This window comes from Geotrypetes seraphini, chromosome 12, assembly GCF_902459505.1.
Source record: "Geotrypetes seraphini chromosome 12, aGeoSer1.1, whole genome shotgun sequence".
Taxonomy (NCBI): domain Eukaryota; kingdom Metazoa; phylum Chordata; class Amphibia; order Gymnophiona; family Dermophiidae; genus Geotrypetes; species Geotrypetes seraphini.
Window position 1 is genome coordinate 100845050 of NC_047095.1, and position 18282 is coordinate 100863331.

General features: G+C 41.9%; 2 protein-coding genes across 2 annotated transcripts in view; one reads left to right on the plus strand and one right to left on the minus strand.

Annotated features, from left to right (window-relative positions):
* Window positions 1-9264, minus strand: part of LOC117346181 (vomeronasal type-2 receptor 26-like) — a 49515-nt gene extending 40251 nt beyond the window's left edge. Inside the window, exons 1-2 of the mRNA XM_033915583.1 lie at window positions 9164-9264; window positions 2538-2829 (exon numbers count right to left, since the gene is read on the minus strand). Coding sequence (XP_033771474.1) covers window positions 2538-2829; window positions 9164-9264 — 393 coding nt within the window. The remainder of the gene's footprint in view (window positions 1-2537; window positions 2830-9163) is intronic.
* Window positions 9265-12272: 3008 nt separating this feature from the next.
* Window positions 12273-18282, plus strand: part of LOC117346182 (vomeronasal type-2 receptor 26-like) — a gene marked incomplete at its 3' end in the record, with an annotated part of 71392 nt that continues 65382 nt past the window's right edge. Inside the window, exon 1 of the mRNA XM_033915584.1 lies at window positions 12273-12356. Within this exon, the coding sequence (XP_033771475.1) occupies window positions 12273-12356 (84 nt within the window). The remainder of the gene's footprint in view (window positions 12357-18282) is intronic.

The following is an 18282-nucleotide window of genomic DNA, read 5'->3' on the forward strand; positions in this document are numbered from 1 at the left end:
TGAACCAAGATATTGATTGATTTGGAATCTAAAAAGGTAGAAATTGAACGAATGAGCCGCAATCTGTAAAAGCATGATTTAACTATTTCGCTAATGTGACTGTGAAATGAAAGATCAACATCGATTATTACACCAAGGATTTTCAGTTGAGAAACCGATTCTATAGGAGTATTATCAAGTGCGAATGGTATTTTTGGAGTTATGTCTCCTTTCCAAGTGAAAAGCCAATGCTATAGAGATCTGTGGAAGACAGACAGGTCTTAGAGGCTGTGTGTATACAAACTAAGTGTGGGCTGTTGGAAATTTGAGATAAGCACACTTTTCCTCTCATCAAGCTTATTGTGTGAAACAGTGGAATTAGTTTTTTTGCTGCTGAAATGTTCTTAGCCTTACATTTAGGGCTCCTTTTATCAAGGCACGCTACGGGGGTTAGCGCGTCGGACATTTTATCACGCGCTAACCCCCCGCGGCAGCCTAAAATCCTAACGCCTCGTCAATGGAGGCGTTAGGTACTAGCGCGGCAGGCAGTTTACCACGCAGTATTCCATGCGTTAAACCGCTACCTCACCTTTATAAAAGGACCCCCTTAGTCTAGTTATTTTTACTATTTCATTCTTTGGAAAAAAAGGTGGAAAATTCTTGGTTTAAGTGTATAGCTCCCAGTGGAGACTTCTCCAAGTTTGTTGGTTGGGCTGAGCACTTTTCACCAGCCCCTCATATTTCTTTTTTTTTTTTTTTTTTAGTCTTAGGGCTCCTTTTACTAAGGTACGCTAGCAGTTTTAGCGCACGCTTAGCACGTTTTACAATGCCACGCGTACTAAACGCTAATGCCTCCATAGAGCTTGCATTCGTATTTTTCATTTAGCGTGTGGTTTGCGCACGCTAAAAACGCTAGCGCACCTTAGTAAAAGGAGCCCTTAGTTTATTTATTAAAGTTTTAAACCACAAATAGAAATTTTTAAAAATATATAACATCCAAGGATATACAAAAGATTTATCCTGCATACAAAAAGAGATATGTACCCAAAACAATTTAGCTGGTATCTATTGCAGAGCTCAGCAGCAAGCAATCTTTGAGAGCAGACCATTTCCTCAAAAAGGACGAGGGAGAAGTGGCTGAACAAGTTCGCTTAATAGAATAACATTCATTTCTATAAGTAAGACATAGGGCTCCTTTTATCAAGGCGCGCTACGGGGGTTAGCGCGTTGGACATTTCATCACACGCTAACCTCTGCGGCAAGCCTAAAAACTAATGCCTCGTCAATGGAGGCATTAGCGACTAGCACGGCAGGCGTTTGAAACGCATGGTATTCCGCACGTTAACCCCCTTACCGCACCTTGATAAAAGGATCCCAAAGTAAATTCCACCAATGATTATGAAAAACTTTCGAAAGGTTTTTCCAGTCAGTACAAACAGTTTTTATAGCAGTAGCCACAAGTATGTCTAATAATTGACAGGAGGAGTCTGGAAGTGTGGACGAAAAGTAAGCTCCTTACAGGAGGACAATGTTCAAAGATAATGGTTCACAAATGGATAGGATTTTTGATATAGTAGACCAGACATCACTCCGATACTTCTGCAAGTGCGGACAATCAAATATACGATATTTTAGATCATCTGAGTGTTACAGGGCCATCACATTTTAGATATTGTAGCACAGATTTAATGAAAGCAGACAGAGGTCCACAAAGCTCTGTGGAGGAAGAAGAATAAAGATTGGATGGTAGATACAGATTTAGAAGATTTGTAAAGAGAGTGTCATAGGTATTGCCAGGTTGAGTCAGAAATATCTTGTCCAATGTCATGTTCCCAGATCGCACGAAGGAATGAAAGTTTATGAGGGAGAGAGAATTTAAAGTGTCTATAAATTTTTGAAGCAATATGCCCTCCCGCTTGTAACTGCAATGAGAGATCAAAAATAGATGCTTGACCTTGCAAGGAGTTAAAGGAAATAGAGCTTTTGTGAAGTGCTTTTTCTGAACCCCTCATATTTCTAGAGGGCATGGACTGAAGTTGAGGGAGGACAGGTCCAGGCCAAATATCAGGAGGTTCTGTTTCACGCAGCGAGTGGTGGATACCTGGAATGCTCTCCCAGAAGAGGTAATTGCGGAATCCACCGTTCTAGGATTTAAGGGTAAGCTAGATGCACATCTCCTTATGAGAAGCATAGAGTGATATGGGGATTAAAACTATGCCAGGGTACACCTGGTGGGGCCTCCGCGGGTGCGGATCACCGGACTTGATGGACCTAAGGTCTGATTCGGATGTGGCAATCTTGTGTTCTTATGAGAAACCAAGAATTAAACAGCATTTAGGTAGGTATGTTCTGAGCAAAAAACGATTTACTCTATGAAAACTTGACTTTGCAATCTGATGAGCTACTGAAAATGTCTCTCTCAATTGTCATATTTTTCTATTTGCAGTTTATTACTTTTAAGTATTTGTTGATAGCAATATGAATTCACATGTATGAAACATGATGTCTGTAGAAAAGGATTATAGTCAAGAGTAGAAAATAAAATAGAGAAGTCTTACTTGTGGGTAGTGGAATATCCGGAGCATATTGGATATTAGCTTTGATTCCTCATCAGAAACAACTTCGATGATAGCAGCAAGTATTCCATATGTTTTACAATTGTAATTAATGATTGATTTGTCCATTCCTGATAAGATGTTCATGAAAACCCTTAGTGCTATGAGTGGATGATTGTGGGTGTCATAAAGGTGAAACCCCAGAGTGATGTTTGGTAAGAGCTCTGAGCTGTTGTTAATTTCTTCCACTGCAGATACGAAGGCCAGGAAGTTGTAGTAGTTTATTTCCCTAAAACTGTAATGAGATTTAGTGTCAGATAATGTAAAGTAAGCACTAACAAAAGATTTAGGGCCTGTTTTACAAAGCCGCTCTAGCGGCTGCTGCACGATAATGATTTAAAGGGCTTCAGGGCTGTTGTAATATGGCAGCCACTAGCACAGCTTTGTAAAACAGGCCATTAGAGGCATGAACATGGATTGGAGTAGAAGAGTAGTCTAATGGTTAGTGCAGCAGCTGAGAACCAAACAATCTATATTTTATTTCTAGTGTTCTTCCCCATGAATCTAGAAAAGTCACTTAGCTCTCTGTCGTCCCAGGTAAAAAAACAAACAAAACAAGTACCACTATAAAGGGCTGCTGAAAAGTTCTCAGCCCAACCAACATTGCCTCTTCCTAATTAAAACATCTTCTTCTTCCACACATCATTGCTATTTGCTCCCTCTTTTTTGATATTGCATGCTTGCTCTATAAACACTAGAAAGGCTTCATCATTAAAGGTTAATACTACATTGTGATTTGTGAACAATTGTATGAACCATTATATGAACCAATATTATATATCAACATTTGTGACTCCTGAGTAAGACACTTAGGTACCAAAACACGGGTCATGTTGAGTCAGTTTTTTTACCCGTATTGATAAATCTCTTTCATCTCTACTTATGGATTTTGAACATCCAGATAAAGGAGTCAAGATTGTAACTTATCTGATAGTGGTAACATCATGTATTATCCTGATAACTCATCTTGGTAACTCAGGACACCCTGGCACCACCCACACAATGCAGAGAGCACTGCAAAGATATTCAGAGATGATATTCAGATAATTCCTTTCAATAACTTGATCAGCAGCATTATCCTGGATCTCATATTAATTTCATAACCTTCCCTTATCCTACTCCTTGGCCACCAAAGTTTTAGGATCCTAAATTTAGAATTCTTCTTGACAATAAGAAAACAAGGGCCACCTCTTCTCCCACTACATGCAATCTTATTGGATGAGGCAGGATGAGTGACAGTTGTGTGATGCATATAGTTCTGTGTGCTAGTCTTAGGGACGCGGGGAAGTAGAAGGGGAACTATTATGTATATTTGTGACTATCCAATATGACAATACATTTCACAACATATGAATCTGCTAAACACTGTTACTTACTTTGCAATTTGACTCAACATAGGGGGAGTTCTGAAAGATGATCGTTGGTTTAGAGCTGCAAATAACACACTTACTATCCCCCCAATTGTGATATCCCCATTCATGTGGTATCCAGGTGGTATCAAATAATCCAATTTAAAAAAATAGTAACCGTCTGTGAATTTCCATAGGACATGAAAATGCATTATGAAAATCCAAATTGAATGAGCTTGCATCTTCAAAATTGTGGAATAGTTTATCTAATGAAAACCTTGCTGTGATTGAACTTAATTCATTGGCCTGGTAGAAGATGCTGCAGGGTTTGCCATGATCCCACACAAATGTACCTTTAAACCACTAAAATAAAAACAAAAATGTGGTCAGCTTTTCATACTGGAAGTAGGTCTATAGCCAAGGAAGCAGAAATGAAATGAATGAGAAGGGGAGAGGATCATAGAAGCCTGTTGCTGAGTTTGAGTTTAATTCTCCCACTAAGGATCCAGTAGCTTTATAGTGTCTTCTCCTTAGAGTTTACCCTCAAGGGACTTCTGCTCTAGTTCTGGGCATTTAACATTAAATATAGTTGGCTGTTGTTCTTATTTTTAAAGCTAAACTCATATTAACAGAGAGACAAACATTAATCTGATCAATATAATGACACTAATCAAAGATATTGTGTATCTGGTTAGGGATTTTATGACTTGACACCTGTGCTCAGGTTGGGAAAAGGACCCTACTGTATATTAAAAATCTATTTATAAATACAATATACATTCAGGTATCTTTAATAGAATTAGGGCTCCTTTTACTAAGGTGTGCTAGTGGTTTTATCGTGTACTTAGCGTGCTCTAAACGCTAACGCCTTCATAGAGCTTGCGTTAGTATTTTTTGTTTAGTGCCTAGTTTGCGCATGCTAAAAAGGAGCCCTAAGTCTCACATACCCCTAAACAAATGTCCACACAAACCTATGCAAATGAACAAATGTCCACAAGCAACCACATTTACACTAGCTCCAAAGAAGAAGAAAATGTGTGTTTGTAGTTCAGGGGTCTTCCCTTGCAGAGCAGGGGGGTCAATAGCATACTTAGGACCTAACCTGTTTCACCAATCAGTGAGTAACTGACCAGATTCACATTTCTTAAAGATTTCTCATTGAATTTCACCTGATTGCATCATTCCATTGGCCACAATATCATTTTAAGCAGCCAGCATGGATTGAGTAAAGGGAAGATCAGCCGTGCCAAATTATTAGATTGTTTTGAAAGTGTAAATGACCCTGGAAAATGGTGAGCCAGTTCACATACAGTGCTAAATCTTCAGTTTGTGAAACAAAATTAAAAATAGATGTTACAAGGAAAACATGGAGAAGATTTTATAAGATCTCTGTGCCATTTACAAGTGCAACGTATATATTTATGCATGTATGATTTCTGCAAATCAGCATGTACATTCCAGTAGGAATCTTAGAAAAGACACTATTTATATGTAGAGAGCCTAAGGGGCTCATAATTTAAAAAAAAAAATGTCTAAAAACCAGCCTAAATTGGTACTTGGATGATCAATAAGACAAGTAGTCCAAGTACGGATAATCAAACCCGGTTTTAGACGTATCTCAAAATTACTTAGACTCTTTCAGTGCTGCTGTATGACCAGAACTAAAAGGGGAATTTTAGGAGGAGTGGTAAGGGCAGGACATGGGCTGATCTAAACTTAGTCAATCCCTCTTTTTTTCTGAAGCCCTACTGCTTCACAGGGACCTGGAGAGGAAGGGAAATAACACTGCTGCTTCTGCAAAGGAAAGTGGGGGGTGGGGGAGAAGGGAATGGGGGGTGGTGGGGGAAAATGCTGCTACTGCTTCACAGGGACCTGGAGGGGAAGGGAAATAACACTGCTGCTTCTGCAAAGGAAAGTGGGGGGGAGAGAGAAGGGAATGGGGGGGGGGAAATGCTGCTACTGCTTCACAGGGACCTGGAGGGGAAGGGAAATACTGCCGCTTCTGCAAAGGAAAGTGTGTGGGGGGGGAAGAGGGAAATGCTGTTGCTGCTGCATGGATTGAGTAAAGGGAAGGGAAGATCAGCCGTGCCAAATTATTAGGGTGAATGGGGTGAACATGGAGACAGAAAGAAAGGGAGAAAGACACAGTGGCAGGGAGAGGGACAGAAAGACTGACAGAAAGGGGGCCAGGGAGAGAGAGACACACAGCGGGAGGGAGAGAGACAGAAAGACAGACAGACATATTCTAGCACCCATTAATGTAACGGCCTTGAAAGGGGCTGCTTTGGGGGAGGGGTGTGCTGGGAGGCAGATAGCTTTGCTTGGGGGAGTGGGAAGACAGAAGGGGGGCCACGGAAAGACAGTCAGAGAGGAATTGGAGGGGGAGGGAAAGGAGGCTGCTTTGGGGGGAGGGGTGTGTTGGGAGATAGACTGCTTAGCTTGGGGGAGGGGAGACAGAAGGGGGCCACAGAGAGACAGTCAGGGAGGAACTAGAGGGGGAGAGGGAAAGGGGGCTGCTTTCTAGCACCCGTTAATGTAATGGGCTTTAACACTAGTCTTATTAATAATACACAATGGTAACCACAAAATTAAACTACACAAAGTGTATTCTTTTTCCCCTCCCATCACTGCACAGTATTTCTTCCTCTCTCCTCCACCCCTATGTGCCACGTCTTCCTCTATCTCACTGTTCACATCTCTTTTTCTCTCATTCCCTCCCTTGCTACAAAGGGAGTGGGGAAAGAGAGAGAGGGATCCAGGGTGCCTCTAACCCACTCCCTCTATTGCCACATCCAATACTTCTCTCTCTCTTATCTTCTGGACTGTATGCAGGATCTTTCACCCCTGCCCACCATCCCATGTCCAACATTTCTGCTTCTATCACCCCTCTCCAGCTTCATGCAACATCTCTTCCTCCATTCCCTCCACCAAGATGTCCAACATTCCTCACTCTTGCATCAATTTCCATCTCTCCCACTGTTCCCTCTCCACCACCACATCCAACATTTCTCCCTCTTATCTCTCTCTACCTCACTCCTCTCCCATCACAATGTCCAATAATTCTCCTCTTTCTTCCTTTCCCCATGTACACCATCTTTTTCCCTCTTACTCACACCCATGCTTAACAATTCTCCCTTTCTATTCCCTCCTCACTTCAATATCTCTTTCCCCCATCCTTCCATCCTATGTCCCAAGTTCATGCCCCCACCTTCCCTTCTGTGTCTCAGAGTTCATGGCCCCTCCCAAGAGGGTGTACCTGTGTTCTGACTGGCTCTAAAACATCCAAGTAGGTCTCCTCCTCATTCTTTCCAGCTGCACTTCTTTTTTCACAAAGACACAGGCAGCAGCAGAGTATGGCCAGAGGTCTTGGTGTGCTCCAAGTATGACATCTCCTACCTCTCCAGTCCTCAGTCCATATTTCCTCTGCCTTTCCCTAGCCATGTCTTTTCTTCCTTCTCTGCTTTACCTGAGTTGTCCATCTCTCTCTTCCCCTTCTGTCTCCTCCTGAATCTCTCTCCCTCTCCCCATCTTGCCCCCTCCACATCCATTTCTCACTTTTCCCCCTTCTGCTATCCCTCATGTCAATCTCTCCTTCTCTTACTCCCTTTGCCTTCCAAATCATCTCTTATTGTCCCTCTTCTGACCTCTCTGCTCCCCTCTGCCATCCCCAAATCCATCTCTCCCTGTCCCTCACACATCTGACATTCCATCCCTTACTCCATTCCTCATCTCTCTCTCTCTTTCCCTCATCTGGATCCAATATCTCTCCCTTCCCCCAGTCCCATATGCTCCTCCCTTCTATACTTAGCTATCGGCCAGTGTGCCTGCTGGTCAGCACTCTGCCATACCCCTGCTGGCTTCTACTTCTCCCCCTCCTCCCTCCCTCCTGCTTGCTCACCCATCCGCCACATTTAACTTCTTAGAAAAGCACTGCGCCACCCTGCCACTGACCTCGGTGACATCTCTCCACTGTGGCCTGCCCTCTCTGACAATTTCCTGCTTCCACTAGGGCTGGTCACAGTGGAGAGAATATGCCGGGCCAGTGACAGGATGGCACAGTGCTTTTCTAAGAAATTAAATGTAGCGACTGGGTGAGCAGGTGGGAGGGAGGAGGGGGAGGAGTAGATGCAGGTGAAGGGGCACATTAGAGAGTGCCGACCAGCAGGCACGCTGGCCGGTAGCAAGCTCCCAGCCTCATAAGAAGTATGTATGTGTGGATTTTCCCTAATAGGATATGGAAGATGATGAAGTGAGTTTAACTGGAACCATCTACAGAGACAAAGCACCCACTTCAGAATGTACAATATAAGGATGGAGGGCAATGGGTCTCAAAAACCACTTGATTAAACCCCTCAGTGTATAATATCAAGACTTTATGGGCTCCTTTTACTAAGGTGCGCTAGGGCATTAATGCGCGGAGTACAGTGCGTTATGGCCGCATTAGGTGGTGCGTGCAGTAAATCATGTAGTATCACGCAGCAATCCATGCATTAATGTCCTAATGAAAATATGGGTGGAGATAGGGGCATAACGGAGGTGTGGCGTTGGTGGGTACCAGAAACTATGTAGCGTGCAGTCTAGCCAGATGCAATAGCGCGACTCTATCGCATATTTATTGTGTTCCTGTTTAACGCCATGAAAATAGGTGTAGTTAACAGTTTATTTATAGCGTGCGCTGCATATGGTAACTAACGCGCGGTACTGCATATGATGACATCACCTTTCAGCCAATAAAACAGGACAGGAAGCTCTGGCAGCCAGGAAGTATTTGCATGGCTGTTTACAGTTGTGCTGCACCACTAGCAATCCTCTTGGTAGAGGTAGAACATGCATAGCCACAGGGTGCAAGTGTGCATGAGGAGGCACCCCCCAGCAAAGACCAGTAGCAGGAGCAGTAGGCCAGCTTCAGCAGCAGTAGAAGCATGGGCGGCTTCAAGGGCTAAACAACGGCCATGTCTCCCTCGCCTCTTTCGTGTTTGGAGGCTGTTGTGAGGCCAGAGGGAAGACCACGTGGTCATGTTGTACTGCCTCAGTTCTGCTGCAATCGCAGAACTGTATGATCAGCTCTGGGACAATCTGGAGCCTTTGACTGCTAGTTCCGGAGCCATCCCCGGGATCTGCAAGCTGGTCTCTGTCCTGCACTTTCTGGGGTCCGTCAGCTTTCATCTGCTGCTGCCGTGACATGGATATCTCCACCCTCATTTTCAAGGTGTCTCCAACAGGTACTCGGTGCCATGATGGCCCAACACCAGGGCAGCATGGGAAGCTCTAGGAGCATCATTTGAGGATGTAGCTAGAATACCACAGGTCTTGGAGGCCATCGACTGTACACATGTGGCATTAGTCCCGCCCAGTGCCATGGATGCCTGCTACCAGAACCGGAAGCATTTCCATTCCCTTAACATGCAGGTGGTGTGCGTCTCAGATATGTTGATCATGAATGTGGTGGCCAGATTTCCAGGATCTACCCACAATTTCTACATCCTGCGACAATCGGCCATATTCCGCCAGTTTGAAGAGGGCAGGCACGGCAACGGTTGGCTCCTAGGAAAGTGTTATGGAGAACAGCTTGCATCACTATACTCTGTAGCTTTGATTTAGGAAGCAGAATCATATGGATGGACTGAGGCATCCGGGTTTTACCTCCATTGCTCCAAATAGAAGTAAAGGCCAGATGTCTCAATCCCCTCATAAGAACATAAGAAATGCCTTCACCGGATCAGACCCTAGGTCCATCTAGTCCGGTGACCCGCACAAGCGGAGGCCAATCCAGGTGTTCCCTGCTGAAGACCTTGTTTACCCGTATCCCTCAAAGTGATTTGCAAGAAGGTGTGCATCCAACTTGCCCTTGAATCCCTGAATGGTGGTCTCCATCACAACCTCCTCCGGGAGGGCATTCCAAGCATCCACCACTCATTGTGTGAAACAGAATTTCCTGATATTTGTCCTGGGCCTGTTGCCCCTCAGTTTCAGTCCATGACCTCTTGTCCGAGTCACATTTGACAATATGAATAATGATGTTTCTTGCTCTATTTTGTCCTTTTAGTATTTTGAAAGTCTCTATCATATCCCCTCCTCTCCTTTTACTAGCTGTGTGGCAATTGCCACCAGGTGCCGTCTCCACAATCCCTGGTTCTTTGATAAGACAGCCGCCTTCTACATAGGCCAATATTAAAACTGCCTACATTTAAGGTGGCAATCTCACACTTAGGATGGTGCATACTTATGGGCTCCTTTGATTAAGCCAGCATTACAATGGGTGTTTATCTAGTATGAGGGGCTGCCTATTGATGACAAATACGTCATATGTGTGCTGTGTTTGAATATAACAACTGCTATTGCATGTTTACACAAACTGCACATGACAGGTTACCCCGTTTCAGCCTGGGGAGATCGTTCACACTCCCAGCCTGATGTTGGCAGGAGCTTCTCTCCTCCTCTTACCCTGTTCCAGCCTGGGGAGATCGTTCACACTCCCAGCCTGATGTTGGCAGGAGCTTCTCTCCTGCTCTTACCACGTTCCAGCCTGGGAAGATCGTTCATACTCCCAGCCTGATGTTGGCAGGAGCTTCTCTCCTGCTCTTACCCCGTTCCAGCCTAGGAAGTTTGTTCACACTCCCAGCCTGATGCTGACCTTTCAAGGCTACTCTCCTACAGAGTCCTTTCTCAGAAGATAAATGGGGTGGGGGAGGGGATTTGCTATTCATGTGTTCACCTTTAAGTCTTTTGGTTAGCAGGGTGCTCCCACAGTACAAGTGCGTCAGGAGATTGCTACAGTTGTAGAGCACGGAAGGACATGCTATAGCCCTAAACCATTCCTCAGCAGGGTGGGGCAAGTGCTCTGGCAGATGAAAGCCCCTCTCCCTTACTCATCTTAGTGCCTTAACCATGTTTTTTGTCTTCTGATGACTTGTCACCTCTTTGGTTACTCAGAGATGGATCCATTGGAGGTGTTGCCATTACATACCACCTGGCCACCTGGCATTTGGAGCGCCATTCCATCTATTCAGATATGTAGCAGTTCTGTTTGTTTTCATTCTCGTAGCCGACTAAATGCTTCACTTGTGTTTTGTCTGTGAATGAGATCAGGTTCTCAGAGAACAGAATGTATCTATGATGATTCTCTGTTCCATTAGCCCATGTCCAGATGGCTGGTGCATGTTGGGGGTTCTGAGAGAATATTCTTTATATCATGATTAGATTTCTAGGACAATATCTACACATGTTGAGGGGCATAATAATTAAAAAAAAAAGTCTAAGTCCCCTTTTGGCCTAAGGCCTTAAACATTGAAAATAGAAGCAGGGAAAATGTCCATTATAAAAAAAAAACGTCCAAAAGCAGGATTTTTTTTGATAATGGCCTGCCTCTACGTTCAGCTGTTTAAATGCCCAGACCACCACTATGTCTACACTAACACCATATAATTAACCTAAAAAAGCCTAACTCCGAAACGCCCAAAACAAGAGCCTTTAGGTGAAGGAGGAGCCAGTCCTTCGCCTAAAAGCTGGATTCTGTAACCGGTGTCTGTCAAAAACAACACCGGTTACAGAATATCCCCCCCTACAATGATACGGGTAGAGGGTGCCCAAGCCTTTCTGCCATTTTTAACCGCGAACCCCCCCTGACAACATTGAGGCAAGAGGGAGTCCAAGCCCTCTTGCCCCTTTGAACCACAACCCCCTCCCCGACAACATCGGGGCAAGAGGGAGCCCAAGCCCTCTTGTCCCGTTGAACCGTGACCCCCTCCCCCCAACAACATCGGGGCAAGAGGGAGCCCAAGCCCTCTTGCCCCGGCGATCGTGCCCCCCTGACTCGATATGGCCAGGAGAGAGCCCAAGCCCTCCTGGCCCCAGTGACCCCCCCACCCCTCACTACAATACGGGCAGGAAGGATCCCAGGCCGTCCTGCCCTCGACACAACCCCCTCCCCTCAATGACCACCCTCCCAGAACCCCTGATCGTCACCCCCACCGACCCGCGACCCCCCAGCCAACCCCACAACCCCTCCACCCCCACCCCCCTTCCCCGTACCTTTAATGTTGGCCAGACGGACGGGTGCCAAACCCGCCCGTCCGGCAGGCCAGCCAGGTCCAGAATGGGGCAGGATTGGCCCAGGCAGCAGAAACCCCACCCATAGGTGGGGCCTGAGGTACCTGGGCCAATCAGAATAGGCCTGGGAGCCTTAGGCACATGTCCTGGTACAGCTGCCCCACTAGCATCTTGAGTATTGATTGGTGGTTCCACAGACTCATCTTCCTCCTCCTCCAGAGGAGGTGTGTTGATATGTAAGTCTTCTACCTGTAGGCTATCATCTATTCTGCCCAATAAGATGGTTAAAGATCTATTTGCCACTCTGAGCAAGTTAGAGGACATTGATTTGCTGACAGACATAGGAAGTCAGACAGAGGGAAAGGTAGACCTCTTGAAGTAGATGTGGAAGGAGGTTGAGACAGGAGCAGAAGCAGATTTAATGACATTTGGTGGGGGAGAAGGCAAACCCACTATCTATATAGGTATCAGCATTGGATCTTGCTGGCTTTACTCATATCTGTTTATCTCAGATCTCAAGTTTCATTAGGATTTTATATACCGCCTATCAAGGTTATCTAAGCAGTTTTTACAATCAGATACTCAAGCATTTTCCCAAGCGACAATAGGACATTGTTGTTGTGGATAGGAGCTCACTGCACAATGATAGAGTGTTAAATATGTTGTATTAATTTGCAGAGAGGCAGCTTATAGTTAACATCCCCCGAGGAAGACCCATCTGGGGTTGAAACACCAAAAATAAAGGGTGTCAGGATTTTTGAAATATCAACATTTTGGCCTGATCCACTGATTCTTAAGATAAGTGTTGCCTTTCAATCAGCAATAGAAGTTTTCTTGTCACATAATTCACAAAAATCTTTTAACAAAAATTTTTTAAAGAGATATTTATGGGTGCTATGTCTCTCCTCATACATCTTTTGGTGCAAACCTCCAATCATTTTTGTCACCCTCCTCTGGACTGCTTCAAGTCTTCATATGGCCTTCACCAAATACAGTCTCCAAAACTGAACACAATATTCCAAGTGGGGCCTCACCAACAACCTGTACAGGGGCATAACACCTTCTTTCGTCTACTGGTTATGCCTCTCTTTTGAGCATGGGGCATTGACGCCATTTGTGAAAGCTTCAGGTTTGAAAATAATTCTACATGCAAAATGACACCAGCGCAAGGTTTTAAAATTATAACCAGGATTTATTGAATTATTGGTTCTATTTTCCCATTATTAGATCAAAAGAATAGCATAATTGCTTACGTTGCGCTCATGGGAGATCATCATCGTGGCCAAAGACTGGCCTTCTCACAATGGTCTCGTCTTTCTATCTCATTACAGTCTATTATATAACTTTTGGTTTAGTGACATCATCAAGTTTGACGACCAATAACATTTCTCTGGGTGGTCTTAAAGTTTAGACAAAGAAACATTCCTCCATGTTTAAAAGTTATACAAAGTTTCAGATGATTTCTGAATTAACATTAACATTCAAAAGAATTCACAATTATTAACATGGTAAATTCTCAGTCCTTCCATGCTGACAAGTTCTGAGCCTTAAAGGAAAAAAAACTCCTAAGCTGACAGATTCAAATTGCACAGCCTTACACAGAAATCTTACTCAGGAGAAAAAGGGGGGGTTAAATCCCCCTCTCCTCTTCCTGAAGCATGGGCTTCCAATGCCCCCCTTCTCCCTATTCTTGAGACTGACTCTAATTACTTCCAGATGTTATGCTTAAGATTTTTTCTTAATGTTTCTGCTTATAAACATAAACCATTTATATTTCCACAATCATATCATCACATATTACATTCATGGGCCCCAAACATTCATAATTTCATTCATATTTTGGCCATTCATACTTCATACATTTTATATCTCAGTTTGGAATATGGAGTCTGATATGCTTTTCCTAACTAGCCTGAGCACATCTGTTTTCAATTAGAACCACGAGGCTAAAGGCGGGAAGCTGAACAAAGAACAGAAACTATTCACTGGCACAAGATGCTGGCCTAAGACAGGACAGTCATAGTACATACAAAAGAACCTCCATGTAATCATGTAATCATGATTTCCACCATGATTTCCACCATGATTTAGTTCAACAGCAAAGTACACAAAAAAACACCATTCTTTTCCTTATATTAATCTTTAGTGTGTTTTTTTTCTCTGGCCTTAGCTACATTATATTTAAATGTTTTATTCACCTGTTTTTCGTACGCTTCTATTTGGGCGTGGTCCTTAACTGACACAGAATTGTCTCTAACTAGAATTACCCAGAACCATATGAAAAACTGGCGCTACAAAAATACTGCACTATCATGCTTCTGACATCCATTGCATCGTACCATAAACAGCACGCTAGCCACCACGAGCCACGCGCCACGCGCCATGCGCCACGACTCAGTCCCCTCTTGAATATTTCTGAATTTATGAAGTAATATTCAGAATTGAGCTCGTGGTCTTATCTGTGGCGCTGGGGTTTACTCAGGGTACGGTTCTTCTTATGGATCAGTGTGTGTCTGTGCAAGTATATTCTTTTAATGCCAATTAGATAGCAAAAGCCAGAAAAAATGTACTACCTAGGCCTGCAACGGCAGGTGCCTAGAAGATCTTACCCAAAGCTTACTTGAATTCTCTAGTGAGAATGCAAGCAAATCCCATCCACTATTCTAGATAAAACCCATCTAAGTGTACATTTATGTAAGTTGCTGTCTAAAACCATATCATATAGGAAACTTACCATTCCAGTGGTAGTTAGACAGTCAGTGTCTGTTCTAGGTGCAAGTACAGTCCTAGAGCAGAGACTAACCTAGTGTCTGTTGTTTTATTCATAGAGGTATTCATGAAACTCCAGTACTTTTAAAGTTTAAAAAGTCAGAAATTTAGAGAAAGTATAGCTAAAGAAAAATAGAACCCTAGATTTCCCTAAGATAAAGAGAACCTCAGTATTACCTAATTTAATTAGTCCCTATGCTCAAAAGTGTTATGTTATAAAATCTTGGAATTAAATCAATAAAGTGTAAAATAATGCACAGTGTTAAGAAAACCCAAATATATGCTTAATATGGAAATGTACTCATGTGCAGATAATGCATGCACATCAGATATAAGTTTTCTTTTTCTGTGTGTGTTGCAGGAACTCATTTCTCAAATTTAAATTAAAATCATTAAAAGGACTGATGATATTAGCTGTTAAACCCAATTAAACAATATTGTGGCACTGTGTTACAGCTTAGAAGCTGCCACTGTGTATAGAAATACAGTCATATGAAATAAAATTTAAAATACAGGATACACAAAATATTTTCTGAGAACAATGCATGAAGACAATGATAAAGAAAATACAGTTATTAATACAATATCAGAATAAATCTATGAAATTATGCAAAAGCATAATTAAAGTTCAGAAGCCTAATTCAAATGAAATGATTTAAAGTAACATGGTTTAAGATAAAGTCTGTTTTTTCGTTCAAAATTTTTTATATGAGTCCAGAAATGTCTTTTGCAAATAGTTTTAGCAACTTGTAAGGTCGGAGTCTCTAAATTAATTTCAGTGAAATTTAAATCATGGCTTTAAAAAGTTCATGCTGCAACGTTTTCATAATTCAAGCTTGGCTTTTCTGTAACTATGGAACTGCTTTTCTTTACACCCGTACAACTGAAAGGTAAGCACAGCTCATTAGTTGAAGACAAAGGAACACTGAAATTCCTGCCGAAAATTCAGCATCGGAATTTTTTTTTTTTTTTTTTTTTTTCTGTGTTCTCCACAGCTCTAGTGGTGGTATGTGGTACTGCTGGTCAGTGTAAATCCTGGAAGGAAAGCACATGTTCATTAACAAAAGAACAAAGAAAAGAGAAACATATGGCACTTTATCCCCTCTGCAAAATTCTTGTATTGCAGAGTCTTCTGTGTAGAATTGTTGAAAAGATTCAAAGAAGGTTCTTAACTGAAACACAAAACATACAGATTAAATAGACTTTTTTCAGGGTCCTGTAGTACCCAAAATATGGCCATAGGAAAATTTAAACATGCAGACACATTCTCTACATATTAAAATTAGACTTTCTTTTTTTCTAACATCAGGGAATTATTCTCAATTCCATATTCTTTATTGGGTTCTTATCCTGAAGAGCTTACTTGTAAAAAGTAAGCAAAATTTCAATTCCGAATTCATCCACTTACATAAAAGTTTATTATAATTGTTCTTTTAAGTTAACTAAGTTAGCAAGCCCTTTGTTTCACATTTATTTCGATTTTCAAAAAAATATAGGTACTTAACCTCTATTTTTGTTAATCTTTTTATTTTAAACTTTCCAATTTAATTTTAAAATGCATTTAAATTTAATTACTCCCTAATCATACATTTCAGGCAATGCACAAGTTTAAAAATACTTTATAAACCATGCAGGGGCACAAAAATTCATATTCAAAATTAATTTGAAACACTGAGATAGAAATATAAAGGCAGGGATTTTATTTTTCCCTTATGCACACTTGCCTGCTTTTAAGCATGGTATCTGTTTTTTGGAATAAATCTTTTTCTTTTCCACAAAATTATCCTTTCACTGTTGAATACAATTCCCAAGTCCAGCAGAATTCTTTTCTTTTCTCCCATCTTCCCTATCGAACTTCTCCATATCAGATCCCTTACAATCAAGGAATTAACATTTCACAAGCTTTCTTTCCACATTCCTGTACATTCGTTCTACAAACTATCTCCCTGCTTTGAAACAGCCAAACATTTAAACGATCTAGCTATTCAAACTTTCTTTTCCTTTTCACTTATGGCAAAATCCACCTTGTTTAAATATCACATTCTGATCCAACATTTCTTTTCTTGCAACACTCTTATAACCCTTTTAAAAAATAAAGGAACAAGGGAAAAATTCAAGCTACATAACGTCTTTTTTTTTTTTTTCTAGAATGCATCTTGTACTGAGCCCTTAGGCTACAAACAGCTTCTGAAACTCTCCCAAAGTACCTCCATTGTTCCTAACACCGCAGGGATCACTTAGCTATGTAAACTCTGCTCTCCCAATACACTGCATTTTGAACTTAAATCAACATATTCAACTTCTCGACATCAAAACCACTTTGAATTAACTTCAAGTGCCTTACTAAACAATTACCCGGCTGATCGGAACTCCAACCTGCATGCATTTCCCTGTTAAAGTTTTATCGGAGAGAGACCACATTGAATCCTGACATTCACACTACATAAGCCACGGATACATAGGATTCAAACTGTTCTCAATAAACCCTTTTAATATGCAAACAGACTTGCTCCGAGACTTCTCAAAAAAGAAGAATCAAATTCGTTAACTGACTAATAAGCAAATACCTGTTGGAAATCTGTAGCCCTGAGACAAAGGACTCCATTGCTGCTATTCCCTCCCCCTCTTTCCTCCCCCTTCCCCTCTTCCTGGTAATGAACAAAGGAGAACACGTGATAGCTCTGTAGAAGGCATAGAGGGAGGAAAAAGGTGGGGGTGAAAATCCCCCATTTGCAGCCCGCTCTTTCAAACAAAGAACACTGAAGGGAACGGGAAGCCATTAACTTTATTTTTCTTTTTCCAGAGACAAGAGAAAAAGTTAGGGCAAAGCAAAAAAGACAGAGAGAGACAGAACTGGAGTTTAGAAAGACAAAGCTGAGAAACACAATTTCTTTTTTCTTTTCAAAGTAGTTACTTCAGATAGGCACTGAAAATGCACAGAGGGAGAAAAAGAAGGAGGGGGGGTGCCCTCAGCCCGTTTTTTCAAACAAAGAGACGGGTGAGGGAAACTTTTCAAAGTCAGATTAAAACAGACAGTTTTCCTTTTCACAGAGAGAAAGAGTTAGTTCAGAGACAAAGCTTAGACACACAGCCGGAGAATATATATTTTTTCCTCTTCAAACTCAGTAACCTCTGTTATCAGACAAGCAAAAACTTAATTTTTTTCTTCTTTCAGACAGGCACTGCTCAGTTTAAAAGCCGGATGGAAAAATGCCAGCACTGCAAGGGATTTTTTTTTCTTTCTTTTCACAACATTCTTTCTGTGTTACTTTTATTTCTAATTTTTTCTTTTTCTTTTTCCATTAATATTTAATTTCCACTAACTTCATATCCCTCTACCCACAAATTTATGTACAGATATATACAAGCAGCATGCTCCTTATTGTTAAATAATAATTTTTTTTTATTATTTTTAATAATTTTTTTTTTTTTTATTAATTAATTTTTTTTTTTTTTTAAACAGGCGTAATACTCACAATTTTCCAGTTTTCCGGTCCCGTTTTATCTCTAATTTCCGCCAT